The sequence below is a fragment of the Sarcophilus harrisii genome, chromosome 4 (assembly GCF_902635505.1).
Source record: "Sarcophilus harrisii chromosome 4, mSarHar1.11, whole genome shotgun sequence".
NCBI classification, from domain to species: domain Eukaryota; kingdom Metazoa; phylum Chordata; class Mammalia; order Dasyuromorphia; family Dasyuridae; genus Sarcophilus; species Sarcophilus harrisii.
This window is the reverse complement of record NC_045429.1, coordinates 29865707-29884414: the sequence shown is the minus strand read 5'-3', so window position 1 is coordinate 29884414 and position 18708 is coordinate 29865707. Positions and strand designations below refer to the sequence as shown.

General features: G+C 49.9%; 1 protein-coding gene across 3 annotated transcripts in view; it reads left to right on the top strand.

Moving 5' to 3' along the window:
* ARMH1 (armadillo like helical domain containing 1) overlaps positions 1 to 18708 on the top strand; it is a 49462-nt gene that overhangs the window by 2807 nt on the left and 27947 nt on the right. For 2 of the 3 annotated variants that reach the window (XM_031969249.1, XM_031969246.1), the window contains exons 2-5: positions 8868 to 9095; positions 11867 to 11935; positions 12335 to 12501; positions 12686 to 12882. In XM_031969249.1, coding sequence (XP_031825109.1) covers positions 8890 to 9095; positions 11867 to 11935; positions 12335 to 12501; positions 12686 to 12882 — 639 coding nt within the window. In that variant the 5' untranslated portion in view covers positions 8868 to 8889. Of the gene's footprint in view, positions 1 to 252; positions 479 to 8867; positions 9096 to 11866; positions 11936 to 12334; positions 12502 to 12685; positions 12883 to 18708 lie in introns of those variants that run through there. The other variant, XM_031969247.1, reaches the window with a different exon arrangement.

Sequence of the window (18708 nt, the reverse complement as noted above, 5' to 3'; positions counted from 1 at the left end):
GTGAATGAGTGAGAAAACACTGACCAGGTGCTTGTACCACACTGAGAGACAAAGAAGCAAGACCCGGCCCGCTTCTAACAAGCTCCCTTTCTAAAGGGCAGACAACACGAAGGGAAGGTCTCAGTTTTCTACAAGCCAAAGGAAAGGGCCCTCGGTCCTTGGGGTGCACAACAGCAAAGTAAACAGTCATGACTTCTCCAGAGCCTTTACACTGGTAGAATCCTGTCTGCTTCTGATGCTGAACCATCTGGCAAACCTAAAGACTTTGGTGGTGGGAACTTTCCTTTTGGTGATGGGAGCCGTGGCCACGGCACCCACAGAAGCATTGTCCAGGCTACACCTTCCCCGGGATGAACAGGCCAACAGTCTGGGGTGAGGGCATCGGGGGGAGTGGAAGAATGTTGCTACTCTTAGGACTCTTAGATTGAAACCATCCATGGAAACTGGTCAGCAGTTGGTGTTGATGGTGACAAATAAGGTAGGGCTCTCAGTGACTTCTCCCCTCGTCGATGGCAGTGGGGCCCAGACTGAAGCAGGGTTAATGATCTGGGGGACTGTTGCCAAGAACTTTGATCCGGGTTCTTCACTTATCTCCACCATGATTTGAGGGGTGATGTTGGTTGGTTGAGGGAGAAGTTGACATTGCCAGCATAGGCTGCCCTCTCTTCCTGTTCTCAAGCAGTTCACATTCTAATAGACGGATCTAATGGACTAATGAATGAATGAAATGTAAGGGTGTTACGATATAATCCAAGAGGTTCGTCGGCCCCAGTCTGGACACCGTGGAGGGGGGAGAACCGGGAGCAGGGATATTAAGAAGCCAGGCCGGGTGGGAGGTGAGAGGACTCCTACTAGAGATCCGGATTGTTCATGTGAGCAAAGCTGGAGATCAAGCTGCCACATGGTTTGACTAAGAGAAAAGCATGAATCTGGATAGAAGTAGGAAAATGAGGAAGACGGAAGGATTCAGATTTCACTTGTAGACATGAGTTGGAGACAACTATAAAACATACTGTCGGAAACATCCAGTAGGCAGTTGTGGGACATCAGCTGAGAAGAGAAGCCAGCACTGAAGCAACAAATCTGGACGTCACTGCCCGGAGATAGTGGGATCACCCAGGGAGAGAGGAGACAGGACGGCCCCTGGGAGGAGAGAGCCTACAGTTAGGGAAGGTAGGGACAGTGGCCCCTCAAAGAAGCTTGAGAAGGAGCAACCTAGAAGCTAGGAGATGGACCAAGAGAAAGCGGTCTCCCTGACACCTTAGGGAAGGGCCTTGCCGCTCTCTTGACCCTTCTCTTCTGAAGGCCTCCTTTCCTCATCTTCTGGGCCTGGGGAGTCCTTTTTGCTCCAAGGAGGCCTTTGCTCCGCTTCCCTTCCCTCTGAGCTCTTCCAGCGGAGCCATCGAAGCCGGTTTTACTGCACACTCCACATTGTGATCAGTTGCCTGTAAATTAAATCTTGCTTTCCAGAAGCCATTTCCCATTACCACTAATTTGTTTGCTTCTCGTTTCCTCTGATCATTAGGGCCTCTGGTTGTAAGCATCAAATTGGAAATAATTTCTTTGACATTTCAAAAAACCTTCTTGCCTTACTGAATGCCATTTGGCTGTGACAAAAGAGCGTTTGTGTTGTCAGAGGAGCCGTTAGCTCCAGTCACAGGGTCGCTGACCAAGCGTGGTGCCCACTTTGTCCTGGGTGCCCGTGGCAGCCCTCCTGCCGACAGCGGACTCCTACCTTCCCTCGGTCACAAAACCCTCCCAGGCCTCACACCCACCCCCAGGGGTGGCTTTCACTGCTCTCCTTGTGTGGGAGCTCCAGCAAATCTGTCTAAACAAGAGCCTCTGGGCTTCTTGGGGTGGTATTGGAGCTTCACACACAATAAGGGCAACCCAAAAGGAAGGCTCCTGCTACACAATGCTAGCCCTGGCATCTTCCACTTTACTTCTTTGGAAAGTGGAAGACCAACTGGACAGATGAGTAGGGATGCTGAGCTGGAGGGGCCGAGAGATGCCGTCCCAAACGGATACTTCAGCACTTTGTGCAAGGCCCAGCATCCTGCTGGGAACATCCACTGACAAGGCTGGTGTTTGCCTCCCTCGGGAAACATTCTAATGGAATCTGTACGTGACTATGGGCTCAGAAGTACAGCAAAAGGGCCTGCAGGAGCAGCTGGGTGGTGCAGTGGATAGAGCACCAGCCTTGAAGGCAGGAGAACCTGAATTCAAATTTGCCCTCAGACACTTAACACTTCCTAGCTATGTGACCCTGGGCAAGTTGCTTAACCCCAATTGCCTCAGGGGAGAAAAAAAGAAAGAAAAGATCCTGATTAACTGGAGGACCAGGTCGCTTCCAGCTGGGCCCAAGAAGGGAAAAGATTCTGCAGAATCCCAGGATCTCAGGGCCTTCAGAGACAGCTGAGGCTACTTATGAACATCCATAGCTGAATCTCCACTAAAACATTTCCAACAAGTTCTCCAAGAAGGGGTATGCCCACTGCTTCACCATAGCAACAGATCTAGATGGAGGCTAATATGGAAAGAGCCTTTGCAGAGTTGGCAGGTGGAGATCTAAGACTAGCAAATGAGCCAGATTCTACAGAGAATCTTAGCGAACATGAAAGAGTAATGTGAGGTGAGGCGAGAGGAACATGTTGGAATCAGATTGAAAAGGATGTTGAATTAGGCTGGATTCTCTTATTTTCTTTGGAAGGTGATGGGGAGTCACTGGTAAGTTTTTCAATAGGGCTACGATTTGGTCAGTCCTGTGTTTTAGGAAAATTGTTTTGGCAGCTTTGGAAAGAAGTTACTCGGTGCTTTGGAAAGAGGGCTGCATTCGACATAAAATGCTCAATAAGCATTTATTAACTAAGTGTTAAGTACTGCAGCTGTGAGGTAATTTATTAAATGCTACAAGTGCAAAGCAATTTATTATAAATGATAACAGCTAGCATTTCCATAGAAGTTTGCAAAGTATATTATTTCATATTAACTCAACTCTGGAAGGTAGGTTCTATGATTAGCCCCACTTTCCAGACAAGGAAACTGAGTCAGACAAGAGTTAACAGACTTTTGAAGGATCACACAGCCAGTAACTATCAGAAGCATGATATGAATTGTGTTTGGATTCTAGGTCCAGCACTCTCTGCACTGCACCTAATTGCTCAAAATAAAGGCAAACAACAGTCCCACATTCTAGTGGGGAAGATTATATACAAATAACTAGGTACATATAAAATATAGATCACGTACGTGGGAGGTAATCTCTGAGGGAAGCCATTAATAGAGAGAGGGACCAAGAAAAAAGGTAAGATTTGAACTAAGTCTTAAAGGAAACTAGAGAAGCTCAGAGATAAAGATTCTAAGGGCGAGTATTTCAGGCATAAAGGACTTCCAGTGCAAAACTATGGAGTTAGAAGATGCATCATCTTGTATAAGGAACAGCAAGAAAAAAGTATCCCTGGATAGAAGAGTAATGTGGAGGTCAGCAAAATGTAAAAAGACCAAAAAGGAAGAAGGCAGCCCTGAAAACTAGAAGATCAAAGGGAAATCAAGGACTCAATGAGATAGCTAGAAATAGGAGAACAAAACCAAAATAGAATGAAATGTAAGTTATGTTATCAAAAAAACAACTGGTCTAGTAAATGGACCAAAGAGAAATAATTTAAGAATCATTAAATCATGGTTTTAAAAACCTGGACATTATAGTTTAAGAAATAATAAATGTAAACTGCCTAAATCTATTAAAACCAGATAGTAAAAAAAAAAAAAAAAAAAGAAAGAAAGAAAGAAAAGAAAAGGAAAGAACCTAAGGGAAAATCCTGCAATCATCCAAAAAGAAGTAGTTCAAGTATCAAGGAACCACAGTCGGAATCATGAGCATAATCCTACTGGAGACAGAAATGGATCTTTGATGGATTAAAGGATTTTCAAGCATTTTAGATGAAAAGACCAGAGCTGAGTAGGAACTTTAAAGTACAAACATGAATCATAAGAAATCTAGAAAAGCCGTCCACAGCCCTGCAAAATAATACAACAGTTTCTTGCAGCTGAAGCCTAAATTGAAAAGGAAAATGATTTGTTAATCTAGGTAAGACTTAGAAAAAGGAAAGAAAATAGAGGAAAGCTGCTATCCCTTCCAGCGAGTCTGAGAGCAGGATCTTGCCTTCACTCTTCCTGTTCCAGGACTCAGTCATATGGAACTTGGAAAAATGCATTACCACTTCTAATCGATAGCTGCTGATGAAACGGCAAAGCTGTGGCTCAAAGAGGCCTCTGCATCTGAGAGGAAGAGCTGGACTCCACAGCCAGCTCTAAAGCCATAATCCCGCAGCACTGAAAAACACAAGAAGCATTTGGTCATCCAGGGCTTAGGCCAGAGCGGATGCCGTGGAAATGGAAAGCAAGGCTCCTTTTGTGCATGCATTTGCCTCATTTTGTATGCCTAGTGCCAAGCATATTGTAGGAGTTTAATAAGTATTTATTGACTGACTGACTGACTCCCCCTTCCCCAACAAATTAACTCAAGTTCAATCAAAAAAATATGAACCCCCGTTATTATTTTTACTTTTACCAGTTGGTCAGAACATATTTAATTCATAGTAAAGTCACTTAATGAAATAGAAAGTTAAGATATACAAAATATTTGAATCTTAAAAACACTTTTTCCTGGGATGGGCAATTGGGGTTAAGTGACTTGCCTAGGGTCAAACAGCCAGGAAGTGTGAAGTGTCTGAGGCCACATTGGAACTCAGGTCCTCCTGACTTCAGGGGCTGGCCCTCTATCCACCCTCTAGTTGCCCTGACTCTCGAAACATTAATTAGACAGAAGTTTGGAAGAGGGACAAGGTTTGGGAGAAAGTTCATTTGGGACATGTTGAGTTTGAGATAACTAAGAACCAGGTGGAAATGTCAAGCCAGCATCTGGAAGATTAGGAGACTATGGAGCCCAGGAGTTCCATGACAGAGTGCTGGGCTTGGAGTCGTGAGAGACATCTGCAGAGAGACAGTGGTTGAGTCTGCAAGAACCAAAGAGAGGGCCCTGTGTACAGCCCTGCCCACAAGGTGGGCCACCCTTGCAGAGGAAACTGAAGATATAACAAGAGAAGGTCTGTGTGCGTCCAAGTTTCCAAGCCAGCTCTCCTCCGATCTTCGCAAAGACTTTACCTTTCTGTGTCCCCCCTTGACTTCCCTTCTCTTCTCGGGGCTAACAGTCCTCGTCACATGGTGTAACCTTGCTCCTTTGCCCCCTCCTCACTCTGTCCCTTACCCCTCCCCTTATTGAATGGTGCGACCCAGAACCGAACCAGCAACACTAGTGAGTCCTGGCGCTCGGCGCCTTTCTCCTAGTGCAGCCCCAGACCTCCCGAGCCCCTAACTGATCCTGAAGGCCGCTGGTGTAGTAGGGGGGTGGCAGGGGGACAGCAGGAGCAGATAAAGCCCTGGGTTTGGAGTTCATGCCCCTGGGTTGGATTCCCGGCTCTAGGACTTAGGGCAGCTTCCCACAAGCCCCCTCCCCTCCCTGAAGGGAACTTTCCATCCTCATCTATGAAATGGGCACCTGGGTTTATCAAGGAGATAGGTTCAATGGAAGCAGAAATGCACCCTTGGACCTTAATGTCCAAAGGCCACCCTGAAGCTCTCAGCCAAGAGGTCCCTGGGGTCAGAGGGGAAGAGAGGGTCCCTGGGAGGCCATTGCCCCGCCAGGGACAGGGAGCAGGCCAGGAGTTGGAAGGCCATTTGTCCTGTCATAGTGGTGTGAGTTAGCACCCTGAATCCCAGGTTACAGAACTCTCCAGCAGTTTAAACATTAAACTTGACAGGATTGAAAAACCCCTGGCAGCCAGTGTCGCCTCCCTCCTCACTCCCCAGCCTGATACCTCCCTTCTCCTGCTCTCCTTCATAGTGGTCAGACCTCACCCTCCCAATCACCTGGCTTTTATTAAGCACCTACTGTGTGCCAAGAGCTGCTGGAAAGCCTGGAATTTCACAAAAAAAGGGCCCAAGCTCCAGGAGCTCGTAGTCTGATGGGAAGAGTCCAGGCGCACACAATTATGGTGGCAGCCACTGTGGTGGGAGGGATGAGAAGGTAGGAAAGGAAGGAAGGGACCCGGAGAGAAGAGGGTAATTTTATATTTGCTTCTAGTCAGCAGCTGGTCCAGACCATGGTCAGGTGAATAAAGCGTCCCCACGTAGCTCAGGGAAGACAATGATGTGGCCCAATACAATTATTTATTATTAAGTACCTACTATGTGCCAGACACTGCACTAAGCCATGGGGATACAAGTGAGATCGAGATTATGCCTGCCCTCCAGGAGCTTACAGTCTAATGGGGAAAGCAGAAGGGGGAGGGAGGGAGATGGGGACAGCTTGTGGCAAGTGAAGAGATGGGTGTGGTTTAGCCTCCTATAAAGGGAAGCTGAGGGAAGAGGTTTTTGCTTTGACCTCTGACCCTCCAAAGGAGGTGGAGAAGGGGGGAGCAGAGCAACTGGGAGGGGGGCAAATGAGGTGTGAGCAGCAGAGCTGAGGGGAGGCTGGGTGGTACAGTGGATAGAGTGCCAGCCCTGGAGTCAGGAGGCCCTGAGTTCAAATTCAACCCCAGACACTGACTAGCCATGGGATCCTAGACAAATCACTGCCCCGGCTGCCTCAGTTTCCTCATGTGTAGAAGAAAAGCACCGGAGAAGGCAATGGCAAACCACTCCGGGATCTTTGGCAAGAAAACCTTGAACGGAGTCACAGAGTCGGACACGACTGAACCGACTCCACGACAGCAAAGCTGAAGCCACCCGCGGGATGATGAGTTCATTCCTAACCCTGAGGGGGCCATGATGTACATGGTGGTGAGATCTGGCAACAAATGAGACCCTCTGCTCTCGGGAAAGGCCCTGGGTCTCTGCCCAGGGACAAGACCAGGAGGAAGAGACGGGGTCACTTCAGCTGGAGAGTCGGGAAGGACTTCCTAACCAAGAGAACTGTCCCAGTGTGGGGCGGCTGCCTCGGCAGAGCAGCGAAGGATACGGAACTGCCAGTCCTCCGTCCTCTGCCAGGGTCTGCCCACACCTGGCCCCTCACCCCGGAGGAAACCCCTTGTGGAGGCGGAGAGAATCCAGAGGGTGACCAAGATGCAGAAGGGGCTTGAGTTCATGTGTCTCGTGGAGCTCTGTTGCAGGGAAGCCCGAGAGCTGTGGGCTTGAAGGGCTCTCCTGTGGAGGAGGGTCTGCTTTGTTCTGCTCCCCCGAGGGCAGACTGAAGCAGGTGCTGGGAGAGACTTCCTAACAGCTGATGGACTGATGGACGGCTCACACCCAGTTCAGCATTGACCCCTCCCCACCAGCGGTGATAGAGGCCATCATCAATGGGATCATATCCCAGAAGCACCCACTCCACAGGCTCTTTGGTGGGGGGGGGGGGGGTCAGCAGATTCAGGTACTTGGCAAACCTTCGGGCCTTTTCTGTCAGTGGGAGCTCGAGTCCCCATTTTACAGATGGGGACTGAGGCCCAAAGACTTTGGGCACTTGCTGAGTATCACACAAATAACAAGTGCATGAGAGCTGCCCCAGGGGAAGCAGGCCAGTTGGCCGGGCTGGACAACTGTGTAAAGTATTATTGCCCTTGGGGGATGAGGGGAGAAGCTTCAAGGTCTTCGAAGTTCTGCCTGACCTTTGGTCATTTTCTGTACTTTCTGAGGGGCTGGGGGTCAGAGGGCAGAGAATAGGGGGCACTTTTCCAGCTTTGGGGGGAGGGAAGTGCTGAAGGTATTGTTCCACTTGCTCTCCCAGGGTGAGACCACGCCAGCCGCCTCCAAGCTGTTCAAGGTGACTGGGGACTTCCCAGTTTTGCCTCCACAGGCACCGGGGGACTAACTTGTTTGGGCTCCAGGGGGCGAGTCCATTGTCCGCAACTTTCAAGGCTCTCCCCCCACTCTGGATGTCCTCCAGGCGGGAGGAGGGCACGGGAGTGGTCCCTGGAAAGGACGGGTGGCCATGTACCTGGTGTCTCCACACAGGGCAGATCATTGCTCCCGAATAAAACGCTGAGAGCAGGGCCCCATCAATATCTCAAATCCACATAAGGAAATGTTCATTTAGAATCAATTTTAGGGTGTTTCAGACGGTAAAGTCCTTTTAACTAGATCTCTGGTGAGGGTGCAGAGGCGGTTTATGGGGCTGTAAATTCTGGGCCGAGCGGTCTCAGTGCAGTGCACGTCTTCCCTGCTCCGAGCCGTTCCCTCCGTCCCAGCCCGGGCCCCTGCGAGCGATGTTGCCCAAATATTCTGTAAATCACCGGCAGGCCCGCGCTAATGTGAAATATGACTTTCAGTCGTCTGTTAGACACAGGAGGAGCGCCCGCCTCACGCCCATCACCACTAACATTGGTTATGGGTAATAACACTTTCCATCACAACTATTTTTGGAAAACGAGTTTATTTTAGACCTTCCCTCCCCCAAAGGATACACTGAAAACACTCTGCCAAGGACACAGCCTCCTACAAGCCACAGCACATTAAGCCAATGAGGAAAGAGAAACTTCCCCCCCCCCCCCGAACTTCAGAGGGAAAAAGAAAAAGGAAAAAGCAAGCGTGGGGAGACCCAAGAAAGCATACAAGGTTGCCCACGTGTGAGGCCCAGGGAAGCCCCTTTCCTGTGTTCAGAAGGAGCCCAATGTGGGGTGACTGGGACCCCCACCTGAAGGGGCTGACCATCCTCCGGCTGCTAGTTTTAGCAGAGGCCCCGAACAGCATAGACGGGGCAGCCCTTGGAGATGGGGAGGCTGGGTGCCTCAGCGGTGGTGGGACCGCCTCAGGGGCCCCTGGGTGCTGGGTGGGCTCCGGCCGGCTGGCCCACCGGCTTCCTCCTTTGGCCACAGGTTTGCTGCAAGCCCCAGACTCATGACCTCCATCAAGGAGCAGGCAGCCATCAGCCGGCTGCTGAGCTTCCTGCAGGAGTGGGACAATGCCGGCAAGGTGGCCAGGTGCCACATCCTGGACAGATTCATCAGATTCAACCACAGCAAGACAGCCCCGGAGCTGGAGCAGGAGTTTTCCCAAGGGGCCAGCTTGTTCCTGGCGCGGCTGACCACGTGGCTGCGGCTCAGGTATCCTTTGCAGCCAAGTTCTTGCGCCCCGTGTTGCTGGGGGGAAGGGCTGGGCTAAAGTCTGTCAGAGCCTCCACACTCTCCAATCCAAGTCAGTAAACATTTATTTAGCACCTACTATATACCTGACACAGGGCTCTGAGGCATCCACAATAGGGCTCTGAAGAAGGCCTTGAAAGGAATCTTCCTCCATTGCAGAGAGCCCAAGGCAGAAGTAAGGAGGGAGAGGGTTCTAGTCAACAACAGTCAGAAAATCTTCGCTAAGCACTCAGTTTGTGTCAGAACCGTGCTAAGCCCCTGGGATAGAAGCACGAGCAGAAAGACCCTGCTCTAGGGAACTTGTAGTCTAACTGGGGCAGGGGGACACAGAACAGAGGCCCAGCTGGCCTGGATGGGGGCCTCCTAACTCAGAGGATCTGGGAGAGAGGCCACAAAGGTGGAGGGCGCTTCCGGTGTGGAAAATGTTCCAGGCCAGAGCTGAGACCCCAGAGCATCCAGAGAGATCCGGGAAGGCTTCCCCTAGAGAGCAAAAATTAGCTGCAGCTGGAAGGAACCCAGGAAAGCCCAGGATGGGGGGGGGGGGGAGAGGACAAGGTCAGAGTCAGGAGATGGGGGTCTTGTTCAAGGAACACCCAGGAAGCCATTGTCACTGCATCAGAACACATGGAAGGGGATCCAGTGTAAGAAGGGGACAGGTTATGAAGGGCTTTGAAGGCCAGAGAGTTTTATATTTTTAATATTATTTTTAAAATTATATTTGATCCTGAAGGTGACAAGGAGCCACTAGAGTTTGTTGAGTATAAGGGGGCAGACAGTGATCAGACAGCCTTTTTGTGGTTGTTCACTTGTTCCATTTGTCTCCTACTCTTCATGCCCCTTTGGGGGTTTTCTTGGCAGAGAGTGGAGGGGTTGGCCATTTTCTTCTCCAGTTCATTTTACAGATGAGGAAACTGAGGCACACAGGGTTAGGAGCTAGGTGACTTGCCCAGGGTCACCAGCTAGAAAGTCCAGATTTGAACTCATGAAGATGAGCCTTCCTGACTACAGGCTCAGCACTCTATCCCTGTGTACCCCCTAGCTCCCCCAGACCTAAGATGAGTGACGGTTGGACTGGAAAAAGAAAGACCCCCAAGCAGCAGCAGCTTGCCGGTGTTACAAAGGGACCCCCACCTTTAGGGCATCGTGGGGATGGTGACCCCGAAAAGGGGGCTGGGCAGCAGCATCAGGGAGAGTCGAGAGGGTGGTGGCCAGGTTGGGGGCAGCAGGGAGGGCCTGCAGGGGGGACAGAGGAGAAGGGGAGCCCCTCTGCCCCAGGGCCACCCCGTGTTCCGGCAGGGCCTGGGAGCTGGAAAAGCGCCAGCTCAGAGCGTATGCACTGTCGCGCCCAGCCCAGGACAGGAAAGCTGATGTCCAGCTCTAGCCCCGCGGTCCTGAGCCCTGAGAGGCCCGGCCCGCAGGAATGATGGTGGTTGGCCAGGCAGCTCGTGGAATCACTCCTCGGCTGGGAGGGCACCCACAGGAGCATCTGTGGTGTCCCTGAGAGTGAGCTCCTCCTCTCTGGGGGCTCCAGGCAGAGGTCAGGATGGCCCCTTCTCAGGCTCCCTGGAGATACAGTGGTTCTAGATGAGATGGGGGGCCTTCTGGGCTCTGTGACAGTGAGACCCGGGATGGAGGAGCAAGGGCCAGCTCCCCTTAGAGGCAGAAACTCTGGGTTTCACTCCTGCTCTAAGGCTCATTGGTCATGTGACAAAAGTTCCCCTATAGCGCCCCCATCCCCCCATCCCTTCCTGGACCAGAAGGCACCTGGGGGCCAAGTGGGGAGGCCACATGGGGTAAGCTCTCCTTCCCAGGCAGGCCCAGCCAGTCATCCCCAATCAGAGGTGCACAAATCTCCCTCCCTCATCCCTCAGCCTCCAGGATTCATGGTGGCTCTCTGGGGAAGCCAAGTCCGAGCATCCTTGGCTGGCCTTCCTGGCTGCCCCCCAAGGACACGGACTCTCTGGTCATTCATTGTTGACTTCTTTGTAAAGGGTCATTTTAAAAAATCTTATTGGGAGCTGAGATTAAGAAAAACCCATGATGCATCTGGTGCTTTGGGATGCAGGGGAAGAGCTCCAGGAGGCCATCAAGGTCCACCCTCATCTTACAGAAAAGGAAACTGAGGATTTCCCCCAGTAGAGCAGACTTCCTTCTTTTGTCTCCACATCTCCAGAGCCCAGCATGGACCCAGGCACATCCTAAGTACCAAATCGTTGCTTGGGGAGCGATTCTTTTTTAAGAGCAGAGTTTTCTGTTTTGTTTTGTTGGAGGCAATTGGAGTTAAGTGACTTGTGCAGAGTCACCCAGCTAGGAAGTGTCTGAAGGCAAACTCAGATCCACCTGATCCAGGTGTTCTACCCCCTGTAAGGCCACTTAGCTGCCCTTTGGCCACTGATTGGTTTGAGGGCCCAGGGTTTCAGTTAGCAAGTGACAGAGCCAGAATTTGAACCCAGACTCTCTGGCTGCCAGTTCAGGCTTTCTGTCCCACCAGAGCATGTTCCCTTACAACAGCTGGCCAGTCCCAAGCCCTCCCAGAACGGTCGCAGAGTATTTTGTGTTGTGTCCTTCCTTTGGTTATCCAAGGACTCCTTCCCCTCTGACTTCCTGTCCTTGGCTTGAGGTGACAGCCAAGCCATGAGGGCAGCTGGGTGGGAGAGATGGGAGCCCAGCGTTGTACCTAGGGCTGACCAGCAATGCTCCTCGCAGTGTTCCTCCTTTACCCAGACGTCCAGCTACATGGCGGGGACCTGCTTAAAAAAGCTGCTCAAGTCCATCGGCATCTTCCTCTCTGCCGTGAGCAGGTGAGTCTGGAAGGGATCTAAAACAGGGAGGGGAGAAACCTTCAGTTCTGAGCTAGAGCGTGGGAAGCTCAGGCGAAGTCCCTGGAACGTCACAGACGGGGCCGGGATAAGGGCTCTGCAGAGCTGGGCTGGGCTGGTGTCCTGACCTCTGCCAACCCCATTTTACAGAAAAGGAAACTGAGGTCCATAGAGAAGGAGGGACTTGCCTAAGATCACATAGGCAGCAAATGGCAAAGATGGGATGTGAGCCCCAAACCAGGCTTTGCCCCTCAGGACGAGTTCCAGTGGAGAAGGGCCGGCCCTCCTGGGAACCCCATTGGGATCTTTCAGGATAGGTAGCCAGCTAAAAAGTGGGCAACTTTCCTTTTTTATGTTCACTTTGTGATCTGTCCCGGGCAGTAATCGGTACCTGGTGGAATTCCTTGAGGTTGGAGGAGTCTTAACCCTTTTGGAAATCCTTGGACTAGAGAAAGTAAAGGAAGAGGACAAAAAGGAGGCTGTCCTGCTGCTGCAGATGGTCGCCAACTGTGGACGGAAGTACAAGGAGCTCATCTGTGAGAGCTACGGTAGGCGGAGAATAGTGACGACCGGCTTCCTGCCCCCTGGGTGCCCACTGGCAACCGGCCCTGTGGCTCTGAGCTGGCCAGGGCAGCCCCTGCCCCGGAGCCCTAGGCTGCCCCCGGGGGCTGTTGGGCACCCCCAGGGACTCAGCCTTTACTGCTGACACACGTGCCACTTCCCACCCCACAGGTGTGCGATCCATCGCAGAATTTATGGCAAAGTCCAAGTGCGAAGATGCCCAGGAGGAGGTGCAGATCCTGCTGGACTCTCTGGTCCACGGGAACCCCAAGTACCAGCACCAGGTGTACAAAGGCCTGATTGCTCTGATACCTTGTGCCAGCCCCAAAGCCCAGCAGCTGTCGCTTCAGACGCTCAGAATAGCCCAGGTGAGCCTCCTTGCTGTCTCCCAGCAAGCCCCGCCCCCCTCAGCCCCAAGCCCTTGTAGCCTCCTCAGGCCCCCACGTTCCATGAGTCCAGGGTTCTGACCCAGACCCCTGGGGGGGGGGGTGCCACAGGTACAGGGAAAGAACAGAGGAGAACGGTCTGGGAGAGGAAACGGCTTCGCCTAAGGACAGCTCTGAGCCGGAAGTCTGCCCCTGGAAAAAGCTGCCTCCTCGCCTGGCTTCCATTTTCTCAGGAACGAAATGGAGCCAGGTAAGGAGCCGGCTCCACTGGGACCCCGAAAGTCGGTCCGAGTTCCACTGCGTGGTGCCCGCCTGTGTGAACCTTGGTCTCTCCAGGTCAGCATCCGGGCCCTACAATAAGCAGAGAGAGCAGGACGGGCAGGAAGCGCTCAACTAGAGCAGGGCTCCCGCTTTCTCCCCTCACAACCCCTTCCATGCAGGAGATTTTCACACAATCCCGCGGTGCATAGGATAGGTACATCGTGAAACATTTACCGATAATAAGTCATCATTTCACATGCCCGCATTCAGTCACGGGACTGCAATCCAGAGCTTGAGGGTCTGGGGCCTAGAGACCCCTAAGAAGACCCCTTTCCCTTCTAGATATGATCCCATTCCGTGTCCCAAAATGGGATATTATATATATATACACACATGCATATAATGGCGTGTATATATAATAACATCTTTATGTGGGACAGGGGTTAAAAAATACCGATCATGTGGTTTTTCACTGGAAATATTGTCATGGGTGGACCATCACCTGGGTAAAAAAAATTGTCAGGGGATTTGAATTAACCAGGCTGCGGTATCCATGGGAACCATGAGGTGGCACTCTACCCAAGCATCTCTTCTGTAGCAATTGAGCTCAAGCTAATCTCGCTCCCCAGTGGACAAGCTCAGGCTTCATTGTTTTTTCCCCCATCCCTCATGTGGCATCTGACCACGAAGCATTTTTCCATCATAATATGACATTTGTAAAAAGCTTTGTCACCCTTCACTCGCCATATAAATATTATAAGTAGAAAAATAGCTATGATGGAGGAGGTGAAATATTGGACATTTAAATGGGTCTGCAGCAGGTGGAGCATTAGGTTTGGCATCAGGAAGTTCAAGTCCAGGCTCGGAGTCTTTTTTTTTTTTAAATGGAGCTAGCGAGTGTGTTAGCAGATGCTTCGATGTATATACCGACCGACTGCAGAGTTCCTTCTCTGGGTACGGGTAGGATTTTTCATCATAAGTCCTTCCGAGTAGGTGTGGATCATTGTGCTACTGAGAATAACAGTCACTTACAGCCAGTCATCCCAGAACATCCCTATTACTTCGGATACAGTATATCTGACTTTGTTCATGGAGGACTTTCCAAGGTTTTTTTTCAAGGAAGAATACTATTCCATCAGAAAAACCTGCTTCAAAAATCTTTTTACAATGACTATGGCTAATTGCTAATTAGATTTCCCATTTATTCTCTCTCTCCTTTCATCCTGTCCCTCCTCAAAAGGGTTTTGCTACTGACCACTCCCTCCCTCAACATGCTTTCTCTTTTTTCCACCTTCTCCCCTCCTCCCATATCCCATTCCCCTCCTATTTAACCCTATACCCCTATTGATATGTATGTTGTTTACTATTTGAGCCTCCGACTCTCACTAGGCAAGTGTGGGACCCTCAGAAAGTCACTTCACCCTGTTTGCCTCAGTTTCTTCATCTGTCAAATAAGCTGGAAAAGGAAACAGCAGAACACTTGTGTATCACTCTGGCAAGAAAATACCAAATGGGGTTGATGCGGTGCTAGCGGTGTGAGAATTGGAGTGGGGGATCCCCTCTGGTCGGAGACACAGGTCCAATGCGAACCCGAAAATCTGAGGCAAAAGGGATTTTTACTGGCACTGAGAAGCCAGCTTTGCTAGGAAGACAGCCTTCTTAGTGGCAAGATGCTGTCAGGGAAAATAACAAAGGTTAACGATGAGAAGAGCATATCTTCACAGTGGGCAAGAGTCCTGGCAGGCAGCTGTGCCAAGAAGAGAGCTTCGTTGGCAAAGCATAATTCTACTTCAGATTTCTGTAGAGATTGGGAGTTCAGAATTGTCTTTTATTAGCAATCTGAGGCTCCCATTTCCATCCAGAATTAAATGAGAATCCCTCAATGTTGTCAATGCCACCAGGCCTAGATTTCCATTTGAAAAGAGATCACTGATCTTGGAGTTCCAGGCCACTCAGTAGGAATATCAGGCTGAGATCTCCAACTGAATGAGACCACTTAAATTCGAGCTACTGGGAGTGGTCCCAGGCTAATCTTCAACTCAATAGAGAGTCCACCTAGTCCCCACTAAGATTTCCAACTGAATGAAACCACTTATCTTGATTCCCTGAGGGCGGCCCTCCCCCAGAGGAGAGTTTCTCAGAGTTCATCCCCATTGCTTCCCCCCAAAAGTCAGGGGGGGACACAATTTGCATCAGGCTCACAAGGAAATGGACACAACTAAAATGACTGAACAACATGATTAAATGATTAAATTTAGATTAAATGAAATGAGGTAAAACCAAGGAGTGACTACAATCTAAGGAGTGAAAAATTGAAGTCCCCAAGGTCACTGAAAATCTTCTGCAGACAGAAATTCTACCTTATAATAAAATGAATAACAGAACTGTATTAATGTCTCCAAATTATGTCTCAAAAAAATGTCTCCAAATTTGACCTACTATGGAAACATTTCAGGACCTGCATACAACAGTGTATTTGTTGTGCTATGGTGATGATCATAGAAAGGATGGATATTTGCTATTGCTATGGTGATGATCATCAAAGGGATGGAGATATCTACAAATACTTCAGAGAAAAGGAATCAGACATCATCATGGCAGAAGAAACGACAAAAACATGGAAGACATGCTAAAAGAAAGTAGAAGTCTACATCAATAGCTATCTGATATGATCAGTGGAATATATGAACTCCATATTGTCCAGCTAAAGGCAAAACAAAAAAGAAGGGAAAAAAAGGAACATGAAGACTGGAACTTAGAAATTGAAATACAATAAATCCCTAACAATGTTAATCAGCAGTTGAAAGTGAAAGCTAAAAGACTAACATGATATAAGGAATCAAAAAGAACAAAATAAACAATTTGAAACAAGGCTTAAGAGGTAAAGAAATTAGGAGAGAAGATGGCAAGACGCCCAACACAACAAAAGTGCAAACTGGATCCCAACTCAAACAGGAAGCTTGCCACTATTACAATAATGAATCTCAGGGAAAAAAATATGGCAAGCTGGGTACCTGAAACTTCTACCTTCTCTGTAAAACTGGAAGGCAATAGGTCCACACAAGATGTATAATTATTAACTCATGCCTCACAGGGGCACATGAATTACTACATTGTGATAGCTAATAATAATAGCTAATAAATATTTATTAATGATTTATGAATTACTAAGTCAAAGACTTAACCAGCTTCCTCTTGAGCCTGATCTCACCTTTCTTAATTAATGCAAGGCATCCCATCTTCAGTATTTTAAAAATGAGAGCCCCAACGATCCTAAAAATACAGACTAATTTTGTGTTTATGGTTTTGGTACAAAGCATTCATAGCTTGTAACACCTCCCAAAAAATTGCACGAACTTACAAGAAAATAATATATTATTAAAGGAGCACAAGGGGTGTTCCAATAAATCTCAGGGGTATAAAGAGCAAGCCATTATTAATTCAATGATTTTGAACGAATCATCCCAAGGCAATGCAACATTTCAGCTGCCTTTATTGATTATCACCAGCTCTTTGACTCCGTTTTAACTCTAAGCTGAGGCCCATACAGCAAACACAGAAAACAGACCCCCACACACTGAGAACGTGAGAGAGTTTGAGGTGCACGTGGAAAAGTTCTCTCTTTCAAATTCATCACCAACGTATACTACAAAGAGTCATTGCTATAAAATGTGACATCTCCAGCCCATCGAAGCTCTGCCTACCCTTAAAGCCTTTTTCATCACTCCTGAAGAGAACTAAAAATGGCTTTCAGGTCAAAGAGGGAATCCACACCGCCACACTGTGTGTCAACAAAGCTGACAGACATCAGACAAATGGCTGGATCGGGCAGATCCGTCTACGGGGATGGGTTTGTGATGGCCATTCAGGATCAGGCTTTTGCTAGGAAGGATTATAGAAAGGTTCTCCTTAGGCAGGTCGTGCTTATTGATTGATGGTGACCAATAATACTAATAGCTAGCACTGACACGGTGCTTTATATTTTGCAAAGCACTTTACATGTAATAGCTCATTTGATTATGCAATGAAGTGGTGGAAACAGGGTGAAAGATCCCATCACCATTACTTGGCGGTGAAGGGCCCCTAGCAAGGGGACTGCGTGTGCGGCAGCCCCGACGTTCGCTCACCTTGGAGGTGAGGAGAAAGCCCAAGGCCCAGGGTGGTCCCACGCCTCTCAGAGGGGCAACGTAGCATCTTCCGCAGGGTCTCCGAGGAAGCTCAATGGCTCGTCCTGATGAACACAAGACACGGCCCTTGCCAACCTCGTGAATCCTTCTCGTCTTTTGAATCCTCTGCAAGGGGGGGAGCTGTTGTTCTGCATTGTGACATGCATGTGCCGTGTTAAGTGCTTGTACAGGAACTGGGAACCCCTTTTCCTACATATTAGAATACATTAGGCACAAGCCATACTGAGTGTGTGTGTGAGTGAGTGTGTGAGAGTGTGAGTGAGTGTGTGTGTGTATGAGAGTGAGTGTGTATGAGTGTGTTAGTGTGCGTGAGTGTGTGAGAGTGGAGGAGTGGTGAGTGTATGGAGGGGTGTGTGTGAGTGGAGGTGTGTGTGAGTGTGTGTGAGAGTGAGGGTGAGGTGTGAGTGAGTGGGGAGAGTGTGAGGAGGGTGTGTGTATGAGAGTGAGGTGTGAGAGGTGTGAGGAGTGGTGTGGAGGTGAGTGAGTGTGGAGGTAGGAGTGAGTGTGTGTGTGAGTGTGAGTGTGTGTGTGTGTGAGTGTGTGTGTGAGTGTGTGTATGAGAGTGAGTGTATGAGTGTGTGAGTGAGTGTATGTGTGAGTGTGTGTGTGTGAGTGTGTATGAGAGTGTGTGTATGAGTGTGAGTGAGTGTGTGAGTGTATGTATGAGAGTGTGTGTATGAGTGTGTGAGTGAGTGTGAGTGTATGTGTGTGAGTGTGAATGTGTGAGTGTGTGTGAGTGTGTGAGTGTGTGAGTGTGTGTGAGAGTGTGAGTGTTTGAGTGTGTGTGAGTGTGTGTATGAGTGTGTGAGTGTATGTGTGAGTGTGTGAGAGTGAGTGTGAATGTGTGTGAGTGTGTGTGAGTGTGAGAGTGTGTGAGTGTGTGTGAGTGTGTGAGAGTGTGTGTGAGTGTGAGTGCACGGGTATATGTGCATGCTTATGATCAGAGATTTTCCAGAGTCTTCCCGAATGGGGGCAGCGCGCCAAAGAGAGAAGCTGACCCATGACACCCACGAATGAGGCCAGAAACGTCAGGGTCCCCACCAGGCCCCTCGGTTGGGTAGATTCTCTCCCCTCCCTCGAGGCAGAGACACTTTGCGGGGCTGTGGGACAAGCCCTGCCCATTCCTTTGTCCCAGGGCCAGCCGCCCGGCCGCCATGACGCAGCCTTAGCCCTCGGCCGCCGGACCCCCCAGGGCCCGCCTCATGCTCCACGCCCCACTCCCAGGTCCCGCTGGGGGACCCTCGCATGGAGAACCATTCCCGGACCCTGGTCTCCGACCCGAGCTCAGACACAGAAGCCGAGAACCAGGAGTGTCTCCGCCCCCCCCCCCCATCTGGCGGACGAGGGCACGGAGGCGCTG